We start from the raw sequence: 25,229 nt of genomic DNA, 5'->3' as shown, positions 1-25,229 counted from the left end.
TTTTCATTTTACCTTTATGTCCACAAAAAGATTAAAAGGAAATTCCACTTGTTTATGCAGCACTTTAGTATGTACTATGCCTTTATTTTTTTTACTAAGTGTCCAATTATACTTTATATGGAGGCACCAAAATAAAATAGCACTACTAGATTTTGTCAATTACACAAAAAGCTGGATGGTACTTCCACTGTTACCATGTCAGACCCACCAATAAAGTTGAACTCTGATCCCACAGTCCAAATAAAGTCCAAATGTTGTGTATAGGTCAAACAGCATCTCTAAATTAATTCAGGTGGGTAGCTGTGTCAGCATGCGTAGGCTGCAAAGGAACAAGTAATAGGTTTATACCATGCTTAAAAAAAGAGGAGAGAAAAAACACAACGTTTGGGCCGTGGAGCCTTCCGACACCTGAAACGTTGTGTTTTTTCCCCTCTTCTTTTTTTCACCTATTACTTATCTCTAAATTAATGTAGAGTTTGTGTGTGGCTTGCAATGGGTCATCTTATCCTGCATTGTATCCACTGTCTGCTGGGGAAAGCTATGGCTCACTGCAACACTGTATTGTCACCATGCAGCATATTTCCAATGTAAATGGTGAGCAAATGCCCTTTTTTCATCTTGGAATTTCCCATATTACAGGTACTGCACTTTCAAAAAGATTAAACAGATAAATTAGAATGGTGTGATGTTTCTAGAATGGTGTTGTGATTTTCAGTCTTCTAATACATGGTTTGTCCCTCAGAGATTGTTCCCAGTTTCTCTGTAGGTTTATGGTTGATGCAGACTCTCGTATTCTTTAGGCAACTTCTCTTCACACTTTCAAACACGCATTACTTATACAGAATAAGTCATTTTGGCCATTTTAACTCTACCTGTTATACAATGGCATTAATTCTCAGCTCAGTACATTATTATAAGGAAGAAAAACACTCCAAAACACTTAATAAACCTGTTTATCTGTTGACTGTTTAAAATGTAAATGCATTTACATTGTTTGTATGCAGTGAGATAATTCAAACATGCTTTTTCATTGTGCATCAGCATAAACAGGCAATTGTACTGATTATAACCATGGGTAAGCATTCAATATGTTGTAATGTTACTACAATTACAAAAGTGAGTTTTGCCACTCACAGCTCACAGATATATGATCAGCCAAACAAGCCATATGAATGACTCCTCTTGTTTGTAAACTTTCTGGATTCCAGTATGGGATAATTTAGCAGAGTAAGTACTATCCAATCAGAAAACATTCGGCTAACACTTTAAGTTACATTCTCATATACTGTAGGATGAATAAAGGTTTTAAAAGGTCCCAAACCAATCATCCCTTAGTTGCTGTGGTTTGAAGCTAAACAGATTTAGCACAATCTGTTGTCAAAACACATGCTCTTCAGGGTTGGAATCAATCCAGCTGCCCTGTATGATGCAGAGGACAAAAGCGAATACTATTCCAGAAACAGCCTCAACAAATCACCCAGAATCACAAACTCTTTTCAAAGATATTGTAAATTCTTAGTATCTGTGCGCCTTGTTTGTGAATGTTGAACGAGTGCTAAAAAGCAAAAACACTATACTACTTGGTGTACTCGTATTCTAGCACACATTTATAGTTATACACTGTGCACTGTGTATTCACTACTATTTGCCTTGAAACCACCTCTTTCTAAACAGAAGCACAAACATAAGCATGGTTCTTCAAATGTTGGAAAATCAAGAGGCACATACAAAAAAGCACACAACAAAAAATGTTCAATGACAAATTTATTTTTTCTTCTGTTGTACATTTATGTGTACAGACTGAAATAAAATATAATCTGTAAGTATATGCATTGGAGTTGATTATAGGAAAATCTGAGTCTCTTCACAATGGATACAGAGACAGATCGCTGCATTTGTGTTTTCTTACATTTATAACATCTTCCTCTTCTCAAATTCCTGTGGAAAAGACAACAATTATTAAATTTACTGAAGCAGACAAAATTGGGCTAGTCAATTCCTTTACATCTTTAAGGACAGGTGATGGTATAAAGCAGTTTCAAAGTGGATTTTCTTACTTTAAAAAAAGTACTCCTACTTCAGAAAATATTTGTTCTGGGGGGAGAGGTTCTCAGGAGTGAAAAGATTAATCACAAGCATGGTTCATATAAAAAAAAATCACACCCTTCAAACTGTTTAATGACCATTAAGCTGATGATATATTACTTACAATACAAGACATTTGTTAAGGGGAGTACTGGAGGTCTTCTACAAGGTGTTTAAAACACTCCATTACATTCTTTCAGGTTTAATGTTTCCAGACATTTTGAGAAAAAAAAATCATAGAGGCTTGTCAAGTGATGTTATGCCACCATGTGGTAAGAGAAGGATAGTGCTTACAAAGGCAGCACATAATTTCAGAGATTTTTGTAGAAAATAGAAAATCACATTAATAGTTTTTAGCATTAAGAATTAAGAATCAATACTCCTATTATATACACAAAAGGCAATGAACCACACTGCTGGTTTGTTACAGTGAAAATTGTTTTTTGTAGTAATGTTAAAAACCCTAAAACTGATTTTGTAGACATGGCATTTGAAGGCGTTTAATCTTTAAAAATATTTCTTAAAACAAGTAAGTTAAAATCTATACTAAAAACAGCCAAAAAACAAAGCCATTTAAATTCATGAAATAAAATTTGAATGATGAGGTAAATAACAAAGCACATCAGAGACAGACATTTTCTCAGTACAGCATCAGTTAAGCATAGACGTCCATATTAGTAGAATGAGAGTACAGGTCAATGTTTGAAAAGGAGAAAAACCCAGCTTTCCTAATAAGCAACCACAGACAACTGTAACCATATTACTGTGAATGCAATGAAACCATAGAATGCTTTTTATATAACTCTGTCCTTGAATTTTTACAGACAGCTCTGGCAGTATTGTGAAATTGCACACTGAAAAATTGCCATACATTAATAACAGAAAAAGAGAAGAATAAAATCTTGTGTCAATAAAGCACTGAAAATGAAAGCGCTGTACAATTGAACCTAAAAATATAGTAGGCTTCACTGCTTATTTGTTTCAAGGATTTTTTTTTGCTACCATTGTTACACCAAAGACATTTTGCATTAGCTCTATAGTTTTAACACATACCTGAATGTGAATAATTGTTGAATGCTGAATAATTAGTTAGGTTACACATAACAAATAAGTGGCAGACAACGGCATTTGATCATTTTCAAATTCACTATAAAAAAAATGCAGTTTACAGTACCAACCCATAATCATTTTTTTCACATTATTTTTTATATGAAAGACTTACTGAATACAAATCACCTAGACAACAGGGTGATGCTAATAATTCATATGGCTCGACCACATCTGATCATTTACTGCCATCTGCTGATAAAAAAGGTCAAGAGTAATGCTTACATGGAATCTTTTTAACAAGAATTCCAGATTTAATTTGGATTTGGAATTAGTAAATATCAAAGATTTGCTATTGATTTCTATGAAATGGCGTATATGTGGGTAGAAGTTACTATAGCAGCTGTCTTATTAAATCTAAACTTCATCACACTGTTAAACCTTAGGAGAGTCCCTCGTTGCTTACTGGATGTTTGGCATTTCTCAGTGGCTCTCTAGAGCACTCTCACAAATGCAAAATTTAAAGTGCCCATGGTCCACTGCTGTGAGGATCTGAATTTATAATGAAGTGCTTGAACCCAAAGGATTTACAGCTCCTGGATAGCAAGCAGCCTGCCAGCCTGGTAGTGACTAACTTAGGAGTTTCACTAATGAGAAGGGCTGACCAAACAGCCAGAAAACAGCCACTTTGGAAGGCAAATGAGAAGAGCAAATGAGAGTTTATAAGGGAAAGAAAAGACAAGACAGTGCCCTGAACATAACTGCTGCCATGATAGGAAATTATATTTAAATGAGCACCAAAAGGAAATATAATCATTAAAGGGAAGAGAAATGCAATCTGAATGGACAATATACAAACACATGCAAGTTCATGCATCCTATGGACATATAAACACTTAAAAATACTTAAAACATTAATAATTTATTACGTTAATATGAATCCTTTTCTTTTAATTGTATAAATCACTTAGGTTAGCTTAAATAAACCTGCTGCTTAGCATCCTTATCTAAGACACTTAAAAACAAAACATTGTCAGTGATGATTTCTACATACATTTGCATAGTAAATGAAAGTGTGGTTTTCTCCTCAGACCAAACTTATGCATTCTCACCTTGAACATGGTGCTGCCTAACTGTGCAGGGGACATACTGACCACCACTCCAGCCTGCTGCAGGGCAGCGATCTTCTCCTTCGCACCTCCTTTTCCTCCAGCAATAATGGCCCCAGCATGGCCCATTCGCCTGCCTGGTGGAGCGGTCAGGCCAGCAATGAATGACACAACAGGTTTGGCATCAGGACCCTGAAAAACATAAAACACCAAGATATTCAAATCCTTACTCAAAGCACTTCCCCTGAACCTTTCTCAAACCAGAAATGCACATAACACAGTGCTGCAAATTACTTATGGAAACAAAAAGCAAATACAATACAATTGGGTATACATACTGTGTTTGTTCTAGGGGGCAATAAGCATAAAGCTATCTTTATTTTAAATTCTAGAATGAATATAATGTGTTGTAATTCCATTTTAAATGTTTTATTCTGGGATGGATGTTCCATTCTGTCACTCAAACCCAGGACCCAAGAGCTGTGAAGCAGCCATGTGAACAACCACAGCTGCATACAAGCATGTTACATTAACATTAAATAATAAACAACTTTAAGCAGGCAGCTGCTCAATTAACTGCATTGTTTTTTTTTTATTTAATTATTAATTCCCAAGGCAGCATGAAGCAGCGCAGTGGTGAGCATTGCTGCCTTGCAATTCTGCAGCCCTGGGTTAAATTCTAGACCAATTCTCCCCATGTTTGTATGAGTTTTTACTTGGTGCTCCTGGTGACCCTGAGTTAAAGTCGCGAGGTGATGGATCGATTATTAATTCCAGCATTCTATATTTTGATTAAAAACAAATAAGCCTTGATACTAGTACCTACATCTGCCAAGTTAAAAAACAAGTATAACAATAACAGAAACAGAATTATACCAAAGACACTAAAGATACATTTTTAAAAGTTCTCATAATAAAGTTGTTGGGGTCATCATCATTTACTCAGGCACACTTATTCCTTTTTTGTGTTATATTTTACTACCTTTTTGTTCTTATGATTACACCACCTACACTTTTGGCCTTTTTTCTTTGTCATCTCTGTGTAACAGATGACTTCTTTAAACAATCAAAATAAAACTTCTTTGAGGCTCAAGCTAAATTTTGTGAGATTAAGTTACATGGTATTGAATCGATTATAGTGTCTTGAAGGATACTGTCCTTGGTGATGCTGCATTGAAACTGAAAAGATTAATTTCTGAAATGTTGCTATTGTCTAAATCAAAAATCCTATTAATATGTATAGATTTTATAGCAAATCATTCCTTCTATTGCAATGGCCTTGTTTTAAATCTATTTTATTGTCTTTCTACCAAGAATAATCACCTATGTGAGACAGCTGTAAGACTGCACTAGGTCAAATGTTAAATGAAAGGATTAAGGGTAGACATGAATCTTATTAGCTTTTAATAACTCTTTAATTTTTCAATATAAATGCATTGCATGAAATGCAAAAGCACTTTATATATGCATAAGCAAAATTAATACCTCTTACTAATATCAGACACTCACCCGAAGAACAAGATTAATAAGTAACACTAAAGCAACAAAAAAAGTATTGTATTTTGACAACAAACACAAATGTCAGGTTTTGCATAGCTTTCAACTGAGCCAGTAATATTCGCAAGAGGCACAAAATCATTTTACAATGTATATTGTCTTTGAGCTAGAGTTGTTATTAACATATCTTCATTGATTAGGGCCTCCTGAGGAGTTATTTTTCCTTGCATGAGGTATTCATACATAATGGATTTATTTGCTCATCATCTGCATTACCTTTATAAATTAATTAAATAATTTATTCTGTCATACAATATCCTCTTTATCAACAAAACGGAATGTTATGAAATTAAATGTATAGCTGACACCAAATATATCAAGGGTATGCAGTTAAAAAAAATGCAAGCAAACATTCAGTATCCATTGCATAAATAAAAAGGTGACAATTGTTTTACTATTGTTATTGTTTATAATTGTTATACTAAAAACTCCATTCAAAATAACTGCTGACTTTCCTAATTATACAATGTTCAAAATCATTCACACTCTAACATTCAGGAGTCTGTTGATCTTTCTTTGAATTTCCTTAACACAGAGAAGGTGCAACATGAAAGAGTTCTCCAAATCCTTCAGATTAAACAACACTTGCTCTTGTGAACTGCTTTTGTTACTTTATAGCACAGATGTTCTGCTGGATTGCAGACTGGTGATTGGCCATCACAATCGCAGTAAATCACAGTACATTTGGTGTTTTTCAGGTCATACTGCCCAAGAGAGCCGACTACCGGAGAGCCCACATGGGTGCAAACTTGAGTGTCTTAGCAATAAAACAAAACTTGATAAACAAAATTTCTGTAGTAGCCACACTCTTGGAGACTATCCAAACATTCAATCTGTGTTCGTTCTGAACACATCACATGGTCCCATTTGACTTTTGAGTCAATTAGTTGCCACTTGGAAAATTAATTTTTATTTTTGCATTTCCACGGAATTGTACCTCAGACCCCAGATTCATGAGGAGAATCACAAATGGTAGTCTTAGGGACACTGTATCCCAACAATATATAGCTTTGCTGAATATTCCCAATTTCTGCCCTTGGGCATGATTTATCCCCCAAAACTCTTTTTTCTGGCGTACATTACAATAACTTGCCTTTGTTCTACCTATCCTTTCAGAGTTGGGTTTCTTCGTGATGGATGTCTTATAGATTTTTATTATATTGATCAGTACAGTTGTTGAGGTCTTAGGTCTTTGAACTATTCTAGTTTTCCCATGCTGAAGTAGTACTGTGTATTTTACTTGTGTTCAGCAACCTTGAAAAGCAATCAAGTTGACTTTCAGGCTTTTATAAACTTTCTGAGGCTCTGTGAAACTACATGATCACTGAAAAACAGATGATAACACTGACTTTATTGACATTTATTTCACTGTGTGAATTTGTTATGTTTTTGTTTCATCCAATACTGACAGTATTGGAAAAATTAAAGTTCCATTTTATCTTTGCAACATACCGAGTGTTTCTTTTGCTGAAACTAATATTCACATATCAAGGTGGGCAGAACAATGCACAGTGGTTAGCACTGCTGCTTTGCAGTGTTTGGTTCCTGGGACCTGGGGTGCTATCTCTGTGGACTTTGTATGTTTTACCAGTGTTAGCGTAGGTTTCCTCCAGGTGCTCCAGGTTCCTCCCGTAGTCCAAAGACCTAATGGTAGGATAAATGGCTTCAGGGAAAATTAGCCCTGGTGAAAGTCTGGTGTGCGTGCCTTTATGTCTGTGTCTGAGTGTGTCCTGGGGTGGACTGATTTTCCAGTTAGGGTATATTCTGCCTTGAGCCCATTGCTTGCCAGGATAGGCGCTGGCAACACCCCCCCCCAAATCCTGTATTGGATAAAGCTGTTAGAATGAATAGATGGATCAAGGTTGAGTTAACTGGAAACCAAGTATATGTCTCATATATTAAAGTATTTTTAAATATATACATTTGCAGTGTTAAATTTCAAGTAACAATTTTATGAAGACAGGTAAAAATCCTGAAGGGCTGCTAAAGTCATTCAAATTTTATATAGTCTGCTTGAGTGTTACCCTATCCTAACGATTCCCAACGGCAGGTAGTAGCTGCTAGTATATGCTTCAAATGCAAAAGCTATTAAAATGTTTATTGTTAAATAAAATAGCATGTGTTAGCTTTCAATCTTAGAGTGCTTGAGACAGCCACATTTTTGTTTAATTGCTTGATATAAATCATTTAGGTTTCTAGCTCATCGTATCCCTCAATTTCTTCATAACCTCAAAATATTTTAAACATTCCAAGGATATGACAGCACATTCATATTAAACAAGGAACACTAAGTGTCAGTAAGTAAAATCAAAAGTTACATTTGAACATATAAATTGTTACAAAATTCCTTGAAACTCACTCATGCATTCTAACTTTAGAAGACCACAAATGTTAAAAGAACATTTTAAGCAAACAGAAAGCAACAGGCCCCAAGAGTGTGTATATAAATGTCAAAGACAAATACATATCCTTACAGAATTATGTTGTTTTAGATATTCTGCAGCATCTTCCTCTGCATTTCCTCCAATCTCTCCAATCAGGATAATTCCCTCTGTTTTTGGGTCCTTCAGGAAAACTTCGAGGCAGTCAATGAAGTTTGTTCCATTGAAAGGATCTCCACCAATTCCTAACAAAGATGTAGAGTGATAAGGTGTTTTGAAAACTGTATTAAGGTAAATCCAGTGGAGGAATTATTTCTTGATTACTCCACTGTTGTATTATACTATGTCAAAAATAACACATAGAGCATAGTAGCTCAAGTGATAAGACGTTCATTGTTGGACTTTGCTATTTGCAAGACAAAATGCTTTATGGGTCTTGAGGCGATTTAGTTGTAGAAGTGTTAATCTAAGAAAAAACAGTTCACATACTCACCTATACAAACTAGCTAATGACTTTAGATGACCTAACATGCATGCATGTGTTCGTCTGTTTCTATATATAATCATTATTGGCCCTTGAGACATTTTACTTTAGGAACAAAATCTGAAACTATAAAAGCCAATTGAAACATCCCTATCAGGAAAAGCTTTAGACCTCTTAGCACTTTTAAATGCCAGCTAAAAAGAGTTTTAGTAAAAAGTCCAGCAAATGTTCCAATACCCTTACTACATGGAAGGTATGTGTGCACATGGCTAATAACAGCATAGAAAGAAGATAAATCATAGGAAGAAAGAACCCAAGGCTGATTTTGCAGTTTTCACTGTTGACCCCACCTTGGGCTCAGAGGAAACCTGGGCTCTAGGTTCAAACCAGAAGAAGCTTAAGCTACAGAAAAGCTGCATTTAATTGTGGAAGAAAAAGTCTAAATCAGCAACGTCACAAAAACTCAGTGTTAACAAGGGTTCATGTTAACATAATCAGGTCGTTTTATTAATTTTGGAAACAGAATAATTTTTGTTCTTGCTATTTAATTTGTAAAGTATATATAAACATATGCATTATCACTGATTGACTGTTACAATTTCACTTTATTTGAGGTCATTCTTCAAATTCCATATACATGTTTACCACATTCCACGTACTTCTCCTTTTCAATTTTATATAGTTGATTTAGAATTATTTGTGAATACAGTATATAAAATAAGTATTCTCTTGACTCAATATCAACATTGTTTTTTTTAATCTGCTGATCATCTCTCCTTCAGACCAAGGACAAGTAAGTTTAGAGGCAGAGATATATATATAAATGTGTTATAATAACCTCAGTGACATAATAGCATTCTGTACGATGGATAAACAGTTATGACAGTTAAGAATACATCAGTTAGAAAATGTTTCTTGCAAATCAATTGAACACACTGATTTATTTTTATATCTTATTTAAAAAAAACAGTTTAAAAAATGATTCCAATCAGCTGTAAAATAACCAATGAAGCACACGAGATTTGTAAAGATTTGAAAATGTTGAGTGAATTAAAAATACAGAAGAAATACAGTAATATAAGAACTGAAAATCATTACTTGATTCAATACTAGTGTTAATAAAATTCTTAAACCAAAAAATGTGCTCTTTTGTACCAACAAAAAAGTGACATTTCCATCATTTGTTACCTTTAGTGCCTCCACTCATAATGAACGGATTTATGAATCCCAAAGGTATTGTGTCAAGGTCAACAGAAATCTAGGACCACATTTAAAGAATAATGCGGATAGTTCAACAGGTAATTTGCTGTTTTAAATAAATTTGAAAATATTCAATAGGAAACTTTGTACCTATGAAATGACCATTTCAGAGGTAACAAAAAATGGAAATTAGACATTTTGTTCACAAATGCAGTAAGCAGTAATTGCAATTATTTTTTGTGATCAAATTATAAATCAGGAAAGGAAATTTCTAAAAATCAACATCAAATTTTAAACCCAAGGAATCTAGTGCAGTTTCCCAGGCCTATAATTTCCCGTTTCTATCCTTATGAAAAAATACAATGGATAGTTGCATGTTGCATGTAGACAATATCAAGACAGACAAGGGACTATTAGTACCAGGGCATGGAAAGCAGAGGTCAGCACAAGGCAATCCTCTCTTAGTGGGATTATTGGAAAGAAAGGAATCCTCTTCTTAAAAACCATATAAAAAGATCTAAAACAAACTACTCCCAAAGTAATCACAACCGGAGAGTCCAACACCATAAAAAGTAGCCTGGACCTCCTTCGGAGGAATAATTCACAAAACTCTACATGGTACCAGTGAGACCAATTAAAAAATATCTCTTAAGTCTTAAGCAAATTTTGTTAGTAAAACTGAAGTGACTCATCTAGTGGTCAGGGCTCCTTGAAGTACAAAACAAGTTACAGCTATCACAAGAAAAGTATTCAGTTGCATGAGGATTATCCCTATCCAAACACCATTAATCATTAGTGGTTTATGTAATTTTAATTGTGCTTTCAATTTTATTTTTTAATATGTAAGTAAAGCCTGCAGACACCAGTTCTGTTTATTCCACTACCTGCATTTGGCATATTGTGCTGAAGAACAGACAGAAAGTCTGTGCCTTTGAGAATACCTTTAGTACACATTGAAGAACAAAGGCAAAAACAGAAAAATAGGTACTTGATACAATATAACTTGAATAGAGACCCTGGAATGTACCAGGGTGTTTGTCTTTCAAAGTGTCTGCAAGTGTACAGATTCCCATTTTAGATCACTGAGGGAGATCAACTGAGCCAGACAGTGCAGCTAACCCCATCCATGTAATTTTCATGTCTGCATGCAAGCACATTAGCAGATATACTTCAAAGAGGCATTACTTACCAACACAAAGAGATTGTCCCAACCCAACCTGTGTGGTCTGATGGACTGCTTCATATGTGAGGGTCCCTGACCTAGAGACAATTCCTGATAAAGAAGTATGAAGTTTTTCTTAATATTCATCTGTGTTTAGATTTTATCATTACCATCATCATAACCTTTACCCGGTAAGGAAATCTTTAATGTGTTTGTTTTGAATGTTTTCATTGTACTGTGGCTATCAAAAATATTAATACCCCTTGAGTTGACATGTAATGGAAGTAACTTTGGCTTTGACTTTTGTCCTGCTCTAAGATTAATCTTCTCCGAACTCACAAGTCTCTTGTAGACTGCAACAGGTTTCTAGAATTTCTCTGTAACTTTCTGAATTTATTTTGCCTTTTATCTTCACAGTTCTTTTGGACCCTGACACAGTGAATAATCCCAAAAGCATGATGCCCCCACCACCACACATCATGGTAGGGAAGGTGAAGAAAGATGTACATTGTTATGCTGGCTCCAAACATAGTGCTTATAACAAAACAGCGATTGGAGTGTGGCAACATTCTCTCTTTCAATAAAGTTTCTTCAGCTACAGTGCTCCTGCTACTGGCTTGTTAGTCTTTAAATACTATATATAGTCTACAGTCTGAAACACACAGCAACTGCCTGTTTCTGCCATTTAAGATGCTGGTATTCTCTTGCATCTATCATGGTGCGGGCTAAAGTATCTAAAAACTACCCTTGGAAACTACTGTCCTTTGAAGACAGCATTACAATTTATAATTAATCTAGGAGGATCTAAATATTTTTTTTTATCTTTACATTATAGAGTGTTTTGTGTCAATCAATGATATACATTTCAATTAAATATGTTATGATTCCCATACTCTTAACAATAAAATGTGAAAAAAATCCAAGTGGGGTGAATACGTTTGATAGCCACTCTACGGTTCATAATGAACAACTAGAACATTCTTTTCTGTCAAGCCTTCTGCACAAAGTTTGAATTCAAATATGTATTTACATTTTTTCAGAAGAATAGGAAGAAGATATCCTTACTGAATATACTATGATGGTAAAGTTTGAAAGAGAGCTAACAAATATTCAGTGCATTTTCTTCTCCTTTGAAAACAATACCTCATTTAAGATTTATTTTTAAATATAGTATTTCAAACTCTTAACATCTATATTTTTTGAAAACATTATTATCAAGTATGAATGGAAACAGTATTAACACTGAATGAGTGTAGATATAAATACAGACACTATACCAGATTCATTTAATCATTTTATCTTATCTATATATATGGGCACGTACTGTGTGCCATAATACACAAGTATGGACAATAATGGACAACAGAAATATTTATATACTCCAATCCAAAAATGTTTCTTAAACACAATGCAACCTTCACCCTGGATGACAATTAATTACTTCACAGAGCATTTTTATGTATTTTTGCAACACCCACCTACACACAATATGTTTTCACTTTGACAGAAATTTATTATTTTGGTCCAATTAAGTTATTTTCATTTTATTTGTTTACACTAAATAAAATAAACATACACCATAACCTGGGAAAAGAGTTTTGCTGCTGAATAAATATAAAAATATTAATAAAAGTACAAGGATGTACTATAGACTTGTTTGTATAGACAAATGTGGATTTAAATCAGTAGGAATAAAGGCAAGGCAATTTTGAGACAATTTTTAATTTCTTTTACAGCATTGCATTTAGAAATCTAACTTAACAGATTTAACCTTTTAGATAATGGTAATTAAAATTCACTTTACATTATATTAATGTATATTTCAGTGTTGTGCTTTACTGTAGTATACAAAACTGAGGTATTTCAGCTTGCAAAAAAAATATTGAAAAAGTTTGATGAAAACATTGTTTGTTACTACTGGGACCTAAGTGAAAGACCAAAATATGGTACTGCCTTGTTTAGTGCTGAGGATGCTTTCCAGAAGAAAGAGCAGTGGGAATCAGTGCCAATGTCAATTACAGCATGGGCACAAAGTGGATGTGTTCCCAGGAGCTTTTTTCCCCAATACATGTGAACAATGTATGAGGGTTTCACTGCCGCTATCAGTAAAGGCATTCTGATATTAATTCCAATTTTAACTTACAGTAACAGAATAAATACATATAACTTGGCTATGTGTCAATAGACTCAGTCAGAGCTAGCACAGATTGAAAGATGTCTACCTTCAGTCTTCCAACTTAGTAGATTTGGATACTGATGGGAAGAGCTATATATATTTGCCAGCAGCTACATCACCCTGCAACTCACAACTGGCAACCCACTGAAGTTAAGCAGGTGTGTGCCTGGCCAGTACCTGGATGGGAGACTTCCTGGGAAAGCTAAGGTTGCTGCTGGAAGAGGTGTTAGTGGGGCCAGTAGGGAGTGCTCACCCTGAGGTCTGTGTGTCCTAATGGCAAATATAGTGATGTTGATACTATACTGTAATGGCTTGTTTCAGAGAGACGTAAAACCGGGGTCCTGACTCTCTGTGGTCATTAAAAATCCCAGGGGATTTCTGAAAAAGAGTAGGGTTTTACCCCGGCATCCTGGCCAAATGTCCCCCTGGTCTTTACCAGTCATGGCTTCCTAGTAATCCCCATCTACGATTTGGCTTCATCATTCCATTCTCCTCCCCACTGTGGTGAGTGTACTGTGCACACTATGGCTGCCATCACATCAATTGTTTGCTAATGTTCTTTTTTTAAGGCTAAACCCACAACTTTTCTGATTAGGGTATGATATTAGAGCCAAATTTGATTCTCCTGTTCACAAAAAAGCACAGAAGGTACTGGTATTAAATGCAAAATCAACCGCTGCCCCACCCCTGGACAAACACAGTAACAAAATTGCAGATGTTGTTACTCTCGCACCAGTAATAGAGTGCTTGAACTTAACAGTCAGGATTACTGGAGGTCAAAGCCACTATACATGGTCACGTGATCACCTGAAAAAGACGATATATCATGAATTAAAGCAAATGGTAAGCTGCGAATAAATGAGACTGGTTTGGTTCTCCTACAACACTGTAGTGGGGTTGAGTGAGGTAAGACCCTTAAAAAGAAGGCATTATATCTCAGAAACAAAAGCTGCTGGGAAGCTACTTTCAATGGCAAAAACCAGCACCAATGCAGTGCTAACGAATGAAAGTGGTTCAGTTCTCCTACAACATTGCAGGGAGGCTAAGTATGGTTGAATATTATTTCAACATTACCTCAAAACATTACTTCCAATCAGTCAGCATCATTATTGTAAGCAATTATTCTTATTATCATAAATCTCACTTACCAATTCTTCCCTTCTTATGAATATGACCAGGCATAATTCCAATCTTACATTCACCTGGCTGTAAAAATGAAATTATCTTCATTAACGAGGTATGAACCATTTAAACGTTTTTTTTTAACAATAATACATAAAAATGGTTACAAAGCAGAGAAGCCATGCAATCCTGTTAATTTGGTTGCTAGTAGCTAACTAATCTAAGGAACGTTCATGAGGAAACACTTCTAAAAATCTAAATATACAGTTGCAAGAAAAAGTTTGTGAACCCTCTGGAATTACCTTGATTTCTGCATTAATTACTTATAAAAATGTGGTCTGATCTTCAACTAAGTCACAATAATAGACGAACACAATCTGCTTAAACGAATAACACACAAACAAGTGTACTTCTTCTTTTCAGTACGGAACACATCGTCACAGTCTAGGTTGGTAAAAGTATGTGAACCTCTAGTTTAATGACTTTTCCAAAAGCTAATTGGAGTCAGGTGTTCCAATCAATGAGATGATATTGGAGGTGTGGGTTGGAGGTGTCCTGCTCTATAAAAAAGGCAAACAAAGGTGGGTTACTGACAGAGTCTCCTCTTCTCAAGAAAGAGTTCTTCACGTGAACCATGCCCCAATCAAAAGAAATATCAGAGCACCTTAGAAGAAGAATGGTAAAGATGCATAAAGCTGGAAAAGCCTACAAAAGCATTTCTAAAGGGCCTGTGTGTTTATCAATACACAGTAAGACAAATTGTCTACAAATGGAGTAAATTCAGTACTGTTGCTACTCTCCCTAGGAGTGGGCGTCCTGCAAAGATCACGGCAAGAGAGCAGCGTACAATGCTGAAGGAGGTGAAAAAGAACCCTAGGGTAACAGGAAAGGACCTGCAGAAATCTCTTGAACTTGCCCAAGTCTCATGTGTCATGTGTCCACTATCAGAAAAACACTGAACAAGAATGGTGTTAATGTATGGACACCACAGAGAAAACTACTGCTCTCCAAAAAAAACATCGCTGCACCTCTCAAGTTTGCAAAAGACCATCTGGATGTTCCACAATGCTTCTGGGACAATGTTCTGTAGATGGATGAGACAAAAGTTTAACTCTTTGGCAGAAACGCACAATGCTATGTTCAGAGGAAAAAAAGCACTGCACACCAACACCAAAACCTCATCCCAGCTGTGAAGCATGGTGGAGGGAGTATCATGGTTTGGGGCTGCTTTGCTGCCTCAGGGCCTGGACAGCTTGCTATCATAGAGGGTGATGCAACAAGACAATGACCGAAACACAGTGATAAATCAGCAACAGAATGGCTTAAACAGGAGAAAATGTGTGTTCTGGAATGGCCATGTTGGAGTCCAGACCATAATCCAATTGAGATACTGTGGCATTACCTGAAGAGAGCTGTTCGCACAAGGAATCCCAGAAACATTAATGAACTGAAATAGTTTTTTAAGGTCTAAAATTCCTCCTCACCATTGTGCAAGTCTCCTCAGCAGCTACAGGAAACATTTAGTGGAGGTTACTGCTGCTAAAGGAGGTTCTACCAGTTACTAAATACAAGGGTTCACATACTTTTTCCAGCTGGACTGTGAATGTTTAAGCAATGTGTTCCAATATTGACAAGAAGAAATACAATTGTTTGTGTAATATTAGTTTAAGCAGATTGTGTTTGTCTATGTGTTGAGGATTAGACCATATTTGTATGAGTAATTAATGCAGAAATCCAGATAATTATAAAGGGTTCTCAAACTTTTTCTTGCAACTGTACCAGAAGATGTGCTCAGTTTGTGCTCCTTGTTGTTTCTTGTTCAAAGAAATATAGCAAGTTTGTTGAGACCTACTAATCCCAATATGACCATCCCATAGATATTACAATACATATTATCATCTAATTTAGGTCTAATTATTATTAGTTTTGATCATATTTAATACAAAAAATCATTTTCAGAAGCATTTCCATTTTAAACATGTCTTATCTGTTCCAGACATTTGCGTCTACCTTTACAGTTTTCTTTGGTGTTATAATACTAAAAAAATTGAATTGGGATTTTAGTAATGGGATTTTAGGTTCCATTGATATATTCTCTTGCTTTCCCTTCTCTCTTTTCACTGGTGCATACAGTTCATTAATCTGTTCTCCAAAATACTGGATAATTATCTTTTTTAATAAGTTTTCTTTCTTTTTACTATTATTCTTAATTGATGTATTAGGCCATGTGGTCCACTGTTTTCTATCTTTTAATACTCTTAGGATTAACCTGTTCTCTGCTTCATACAGAATCTATTTAAATTGTCATCCATTGCCTACTACTGTGTATCATATTCTGTTTTTTTTTTAATTCCGCCTCTCTTTCATAGCTTTCTCTCCCAAAATTCTAAACCTTTGTTTTGGAGTATATAAAGCCTCAAACATACTTCAGGCCACAATTAGATCACATGGTTCTTTCACGTCTGCTGTCTTTAATCTGTTATCATTAATCATTATTATCATTAAAGAACTAGACTACTAAACTAGATACAGTTTCATCCTTTAGTAGGACTTCTGACAAACTGATTAAGAAACCAGTTGTTAGCCATGTCTACCATTTCATTTTCAACTGCTGACATCCTGCATGGTTTTCTCCATATCTGTGCGAGAAACATTACGATGTCTCACAATAACAACTTACACATATGAAGCTGATTTCATTTCATTGCAATACAAGATGTCTGCATCTGATCATCTTTACCATATTCCTAACACTGGATTTTAAATAATATTTTATATAACATTATTAAATAATATCATTTATATAATATTATAATATATAAATATATAATTTATATATACTTATATAATTCTGACCCATATAGAGTCTAAGATGCTTGATTCCCCATGCTTTTGTGCTTGAATGCTATATTTGATTACAGTACTACACCTCTTTATGTCTCTATGGTAGGTATTCCTATGTAACTATTGAATATGCTTAAAAAGAGAGTGTACAGATTGTGAGACTATCAGCAGGACACACAGTTTTATTTTAAAGGCAGTTGTATGTGTTAATAAGAATCTACAACAGAATATTTACATTTTAGAATTATATTTAAACATTGAGTACTAGAGTATTGTGCTTCTGTTACCTATATACACATAAAATATTGTAAATGAATACAATATTTTCTCCCCAATGTTTAATATTCTGAAATGTGAATTAAACATTAGACAACATATAATTAATGCTGCAAATTTAATTTAAGTCACCAATTTATTATAATACAATTTATAAAACATAACCAACTTGAATCTCAAATATAGTTACTCACAAAGTAAAAATGTTTTTTAGGTACTTACATTGATGACTCCTGGACAGTTTGGGCCAATGAGACGGGTTTTGTTTTGGCGGATCAACTTGTGTTTAACTCGTACCATATCCTGCTGGGGGATGCCTTCTGTAATACACACGGCCAGTGGAATTTCAGCATCAATGGCCTCTATGATAGCAGCACCAGCAAAGGGAGGAGGCACATAGATAACTGTGGCATCAGCCCCAGTTCCATCCTTGGCCTAAGGAAGATCATATGTATAATTTCAGTGAATGACGAGTGCACTTTGCAGGACAGTAAAAAGAAAGACAGACTCCCACATAGCTCAGCAAGTGAATGTGCTTGTTCAAATCAAGTCTATAGCCCAAAGTTATTAGTCCAAGTTTGTGCTAGCTGAACAAAACTGGTCCAAGAGTTGAGATCTACATTAGCACTCCAATTGATGCATAATCAGCTTTAATGGCTGCAAGATTCAGATTACAAAGAACTGTGTATGATTCAATAGCTTGTAGGTTTAGAAACAATCTGAGTTTGAGCAGTGTTTTATAGCCTTATTGAGCTTCAGTTTCTCAGATAAAGAAATGCAATAGAAACACTGGTACAATGAATAAAAGGCCAAAACCAGTTAAGAAGTACCACAAACATACTTTATGTTTAAACTAATGCTTGCATCCCTGTAAAGAAATCTAACATACAACACTTTAAATCAATCAGGATAGTCTGGACGTTCCAAAATCCAACATGCAACCATCTCTATTGATACCATGTGATTTTATTTACAGCTGAATAACGATGACAGAAAATTCATTTGGAGGTGCTATGGACATAAACACACTAACATAAATGTCCTTGAGAAAGATAAATATGGTAATAAGTGCAACCACACAGGCGGGTATTTTTTGTGCTAGGCACAATCATATGGCAGTGCCATAGCCACAGTCTTACCAGCACTTCATACCCTTTCATAAGAAAAAAGGAAAGGTCAAGCATGAGAGAAGAACATTTAACACATCTTCCTTATTTGCTAGTAGCCAACTGATTTGAGTGTCTTGTCTTACTTTTTCTTAAAAGCTTTGATAACATGGCTGGGTTGCTTCTTCATGACTCTTCAATTTGTCTTTTTATAGATTTCTCATATTGTGAAGATAAAAATAAGGCTGCAACATAAACACCTAAATTCACAGGTAGCTTCTTTTCAATGACAATAAGAGGACTTCCCTACTTAAGTATCTCTGCTACATTGACCTGTCAAGAACAACAGACATAAATCCTAAATGATCCAATCCCAAAGTGATCAGATAGTCATAATCTACCAATCCAACAAATGACTTGATTGAGACAGGAGACCGTTTGGTAGAAGTATAGTAGTGATCATGTGAACAATGACACCACAAAGCCTTCAGTCCCAATGCTGTCATTTACACTAAAGATGGTGTTATGGTACTATGTATTTTGTAGAGTTAATTTGTCTAATGCTTAGTATATACTATACAGTGTGTCAGCTGTGCTGTTGTTGGAAACTACTATTATAAGCCGTATATTTACAAATTTGAGATTTACAATAATATAAAACAAGATTAAACCGATACCTATTCAAATCAAGATTAGTAAAATCCACTTCAGGTGGAAATAAAAAAAAGCCTGCTGCATGACTAATCAGTGCTTTCCCCCAACATAAGGCGGCAGGGTAGCACAGGTGTCATGAGTAAATTTTCAAATGTGAAAATGATTAGATGTAATTCATCCAAGTCACATGTTAATTTTGTATTGACTTAATACGGCAGAGAAATAACAAATGAAAGGTAGCTTCCACTATACATAGATGGCATTCTATAATCTAACACTTCAGAACTGGTTTGATTGCCATATCTGCTGATTGTAATTAAAATACTATGCCGTAGTAACAGAAAACAATATGACAATTTACAATATGTATTAAGAAACTCCTAACATCTCAATCTCAGATAACTCTTTGGTATTGTTCTTAATATGCACATTCAAGCAATATTAACATCTGCACTTAGACCATTCATTCTTTTTCATGAGTTATGGTTACCATCTAATTGTGTACCTGTCAATTACTTACTGGTCCGTACATCTGAACACCTTTTAATTAGAATGGAGGATTAATTGTAATGTTACATGCAAGGTAATTAGTAGTGTCAGTGTTAATATCGTTCTGTTCCTCATTTCAGTTTTTTAGCAGTTTAGGTGAGAGTACTCACATCTGTTTGTGCACAGTAATATGCACATACAATTACAGTGCAAAATTTCTCCTGACTTTTCAGAATGAAATCTTAAAACTTAAAAAATATATTTTATACTCATGTACATTTCTAGTCTTTGCAATTATTTTAGATGATCCATGTGCTTCTGGTACCTTACTATGTGTTCTCTGAACAGGTCCAATACTGTAATTGTAAATCTTTATAGTGCACTTTTATTTCTTTCTACAGAAATTCTTATGTTAATGTAAATAACTGTTAGAAAATGTATGATTTTAATGCACAATGAAATTACATTATATAAATGTACTATGTAAATAAGTATATAAAACTATTTGATATAACTATTAAAATACTTTAAAAGATTGCCCGTGGGCTTCAACAAAGTTGTTTTATCCAAAATTGTTTTATGTACACCCACATTTTTAAATTTGTTTTTATTTTTATAGTTTACACATTGAAAGCACTATATTACCTAGAACACAGTTATTTTACAGTTGTGTAAAATGATTAAGTTTGATTGGTTTCATGAGTTACTATATTCTGAGCCTTGCAGCCACAGGAGTAATGACTTTGAATTTTGCATGCTGATTGCCTCATAATGAAAATAATGAGGAAGATTAACATATCTCATTTAAAGGGATTAATAGTCTTTAGATCATGTGCTAACACAAGAGCATCTATAATGTGAATAGTATGAATAAAAGGGTCTCATGAAAGTTGCATAAACACAGGTCTAAATTCAATTTATCTCAGCTAATGCATGTCTTAAAAGGTAGGTAATTAAATACATGCAGCGAGTCAATACCTCCAGGTTGTATGGATATACACTACAAAGCATTACTGAGTCAACCTGTCAGAAAATATTATGGATATATGAAAGCTCAAATACGTGCCCGTTGATATTTTACCTGTCAAAACAGATTTTAATTCCAGACAGAGCAACTCAAATACTTATTTTAACAGAATATTTTTTATGTCTGCTAAGTTTAGGCAAAAGGTAGAAAGACATCAAGTCTACACGTGCTTGGTTAGTTGGAGACAGTCAAAAATCAAACATTCCACCTTATTGGGACTGTGCAGACAAATACATGATGGTCAAAGATCCAGATAAACACATCTTTTACTTACATTTAAGTCAAAGATTTCAATACGTAGTATGCAAAATAAAATAAACATTAAATGTATTTTATTCTTAACGCTCAGAAAAATATATTGTACCTGAAGTATTGTAATTATAATAATCCCTGTAGTTGCCCTTTAAAATATACTAACATATGAGCCACTGTGTACTGTATTGCAATAATGAATTTAAAAAATGGTCAAAGGAATCTATACACCTAAAAATCATAACACTAAATAGTAGCACAGCTTTGAAATAGCTGAGACTGTGCATTCACTTGGAATTTCCCTTCTATGTTGCCAATGACGGCAAAATAATACTTACTAGATCAGTCAGTTCCTATTTTAAATCTGCATCTTTGATTTTTCCTTTTTTAATCAAAAAGAAATTCTGTATTCTAGACTAAATGAGATTTACAGCTTGTAAAAAAACAAACCACCACCATCAAATTAAGATCTTAATAGAAGGTCTTCTTTAGTACCATCTCTTAACAGAGGAAACATTCTCTACTGCATTAAGTTAATTCCAAAACCATTGAAAATTACAAATCATTTTTAACCATACATATTTATTCAATTCATTCTTACTTTTCCACAGTTCCACATTATGTATTTAAAAAGGTAAAAGAAAGGTTAAGAAAAAAACAAGATAATTGTTACCTCTTTCACAGAGTTGAAGACTGGCAGACCTAAGTGGGCTTTACCCCCTTTTCCAGGGGAAACTCCTCCAACTAGTTGTGAGCCATATTCCAGAGCCTGCTGACTGTGAAAGGTTCCCTAGAAAACAGAATACCTGTCACATTGTGCACAATGCTGAGGTACTTAGAGAATTCAATTTTACAATTCAATGCATCTTTCGGTCTACACACTAAAGTTCAAAAAGAATTATGTAGCACATTTACGTTAATCAGTTTGTAGACATGCCTAGTTGATCTCGCAAAGAATCACAAATGGTCTCAGAAAATCACAGAAAAAAGAGAAGTCAATCTAAATGCTTTAAATGGTACAATTAGCAGATGCGTCTAACATTTTATTGAGTCCCTTTTCACCTAGAAAATTTCCATCTTTACAAGAGTTGTATTTCTTTTATTCACACCACTTTGTTCCTCTGTTATAAACTTTCCTGTGATACAACAAAAATAAATGGAGGTATGGCAATTTTACCCACCTCCTAATCCCTCAGTTGTCAGCTGGCAGCTTTAGAGGGGGCGTACCAAAAGTGTGTACATTTTCAAACCAATAAAAGTCCTACCAACATTTTAGCAGCTTCATTAATAAATGAACAAAAAAAAGATTATTTCAGTGTGGACCCCTTGCCTTTGGTGAGTCCTCGAACAGTTTGCTGCTTTAAGTAGCACATAAACCATTGTGAGTTCTGTCAATAACTGGTTCCAGGAGAGACCAAAAAAAAAAGATGTCATATGTAAAAATATCTATTCAACATTTAAAATTAAAATACTTGCATGTGCACTTAAATCCAAGCAAAATTTTGATAATTCTTTAAAGGTGTTGAAGACAATGAAAAGTTGTGATGTCAATGTCCCAAAAGACGGCAAGTTCAGGAAGATATACTTTCCATCTCTCAAAAAATACTCATAACAGCTTGTGCTGAACCTTACAGATGGATCTTTAGTTAATCTAAATAAATATAGTAAGGTCAGTTTGGGGCAGTTCAAACCATTTTCAAGGCAGATCAAGCAACAAGAAAAATTCACTATCTTCATCACTGTAGTCATCACTTATTTTAATTCTTAATTATTAAATTAAGAATGCCAAATGTGGGCACAAAGATTTTTTTATTGTATTACAATACAATGAAAAATTACCATTGGGTGACCAATTTGTTCCCAAATTATCTCTACAATGCCCTTCTATTTTATGACCATAGCAGAGGCATAGCCTTTCTGTTAAACAAATCTATAAATGTCTTTGAAATGTGTGCTGAAATGAACTATCTTTGCTTTCTTAAGAACCACCATTTTGTCCAAAACATCAGACCTTCCTCTTAAGTGTAAAAAACATGATAAATCCATTGTAAGGTCTCCTGAAAATCAAGAGAGGCTGGCACTGCTAAAGTAATATTGTAAACGAACCAACTGAACTGTATTTCCAAGTCAAAGAGGTTTCACTGGGTAATAATTAACAGACTGACAGAGCAGACAAGCATAGTTATTGTATTTTTAAAACTGTTTCTTCACAGTTACTTAGACTTCCATTATGTTGGATATGTAGCCAATGCCTGCTTCAGGTAATATTTCAAAAATGACAATTAAAAAATAACACCTTCAGGAGACTGTTCTGACCTTAAAAAATTAACAATAAGCCAGGATAAGAGGAAAATGTTATCAAAAGTAAATCATCTGCTCAACTACGATGCTAAACTCAAGTACTGTATACAAACAAACCTAAAATCTCAAGGTGGGACCAGAATAGTTGTTGTTAGATTGCTATATCTCAACACAGTCATTCCACTGCCATCCCAAAGGTTCACAAAGCTAATTTACCTGAGGCCTTTTCCTGCGTTTTTGGACATATTTTTCTTTCAACACAATTAGGAATCACCAATACTTTTAGAACTGCACTTACCGAGTCCCCTGTGCTCACAGCAGAAATGACATGAATTGAGAGACCAGTCCAGCTGTTACTGACTAAACTGTAAAGTGCCTGGTACCCCGCAGATCAAGCAGGCAATGTGACAAACCTACAAAATCCCACTGACATTGAGCCAATTGTGCTCTAGCACCTGTATAATTTTGGTCACAGATTGCCAATGACATAGCCCACACTCAAGTTTCTTGACTACAGGACTCAGTCAGCAACTGAGAGTGATTTTATGTTAAATATGTCAAATTGGAGCTTGACTGATTGGACCAGTGGTTCACAATCTACAGAGGGTCAAAGTAATGAACAGACCTGCTGACATTCAAACTGCTGTATCTCAGGATCTATTTGAGCAAGACAAATGTTTTTTTGCAATTTATATTGAAAATTGCTCAGTCAGTATAGTTTTATCGAAATTACAATAAAAATAAAGTTCTGTTACCTTGCTAATTGCCCCTTGATCAAACAATTTTTAAAAATGAGAAAAACTGAATATATTAATCTGGCTTTCTTTACTGCTCTGGCAGAAAACTATATAGCTGTGACCACCTTAGATGCTCTAAGAATATTAAGAAGCCTTTTCAGGGTTTATTTTGCCATTATTATATTTTTATAATTGCAAATGTATTCAATGTTGTATGTTTAAAAATGATGATATTTTATCATTATCTGTCCAAAAATACTGGGATGATTTTCCACTGAATGATACTGTCCAACATCTCAGACAGCCTAAGTATTTAGTGGTACAGGATAACATCTTTAACATATAAATTCTTTGTAACTAGCCACAGGAACAGAAAAGTGACAGAAAATTACATTTTACCAAAACAATTTGATGGAATTAATCACAATTTATTGTTTTGATTAATATATTTGTAATGAACAAAAGTATGTTCAACTCAGAAGATAGAGAACAAAGTCAGGATTTTAAACATGTGCTAAGCTTATGAGGTAAAAAATCTAGATAATGTTCTGACATTAAAATTGCAACAGATGTTTCAATTAAACTATGAAATATCCAGTATTGAAGATTACTTTGGGATTTTTTAGAGAATTATAGGGATAATGGGGGAAAATGATTTTTTAAGCTTCAAGCTTTTAAAGGGGTAACTTAACAGATAAAACAATTGCCAACAATTGAAATATACATCTAATTAAAACAAGTTATCAAATTGATCATTTGGTACAGCAATTTAAGTGAGTCTACTAAATTCCTTCAAAACCCTGCAAGTCCTTTTCACTACTGTTTCAATAAAGTTGCACTTTAAATGTGGAGCATTCTTATAAACCCAGAAATAAAACAGCTTTGTGGGCAATGAGTTTCTGTAAAGCAAAAAACTGAAAGGGTACATGGTGTCCTTATTTCCCCATGGGCTTTACTCAAAACAAAACCACATATTGGCAAACATTAACTTTTATGACATTGGGACATATGACAAGATATTCACCATTGCAACTTAAAAGCACAATCTTTATGGGTCTGTTTCATGTTGTGTTTGCAGCACTTTTCATTTTATATTCTGCAGGATTCTCTGGTTTTGTTATTATTTGGATTGTTATTCAGCCAAAGCCACTTTTCAGCTGAATGGCAAAGACAGTGACTTGGAGAAATGCAGTAAATCACTATTGCTTTGTCACCCTGCA

The 25,229-nt window shown here is 34.6% G+C and overlaps 1 protein-coding gene across 1 annotated transcript in view; it reads right to left on the bottom strand.

Annotated features, from left to right (window-relative positions):
• Positions 1 to 1,751: 1,751 nt before the first annotated feature.
• The window catches only part of suclg1 (succinate-CoA ligase GDP/ADP-forming subunit alph), a 30,994-nt gene continuing 7,516 nt past the window's right edge, over positions 1,752 to 25,229 (bottom strand). Inside the window, exons 3-9 of the mRNA XM_088637574.1 lie at positions 21,645 to 21,761; positions 17,666 to 17,878; positions 14,350 to 14,407; positions 11,053 to 11,136; positions 8,273 to 8,424; positions 4,245 to 4,433; positions 1,752 to 1,938 (exon numbers count right to left, since the gene is read on the bottom strand). Coding sequence (XP_088493700.1) covers positions 1,912 to 1,938; positions 4,245 to 4,433; positions 8,273 to 8,424; positions 11,053 to 11,136; positions 14,350 to 14,407; positions 17,666 to 17,878; positions 21,645 to 21,761 — 840 coding nt within the window. The 3' untranslated portion in view covers positions 1,752 to 1,911. The remainder of the gene's footprint in view (positions 1,939 to 4,244; positions 4,434 to 8,272; positions 8,425 to 11,052; positions 11,137 to 14,349; positions 14,408 to 17,665; positions 17,879 to 21,644; positions 21,762 to 25,229) is intronic.

The sequence above is a fragment of the Lepisosteus platostomus genome, chromosome 1, assembly GCF_059453375.1.
Source record: "Lepisosteus platostomus isolate fLepPlt1 chromosome 1, fLepPlt1.hap1, whole genome shotgun sequence".
Lineage (NCBI taxonomy): Eukaryota > Metazoa > Chordata > Actinopteri > Semionotiformes > Lepisosteidae > Lepisosteus > Lepisosteus platostomus.
Note: the sequence above shows the minus strand (reverse complement) of the source record. Positions and strands in the feature narration are given on the sequence as shown.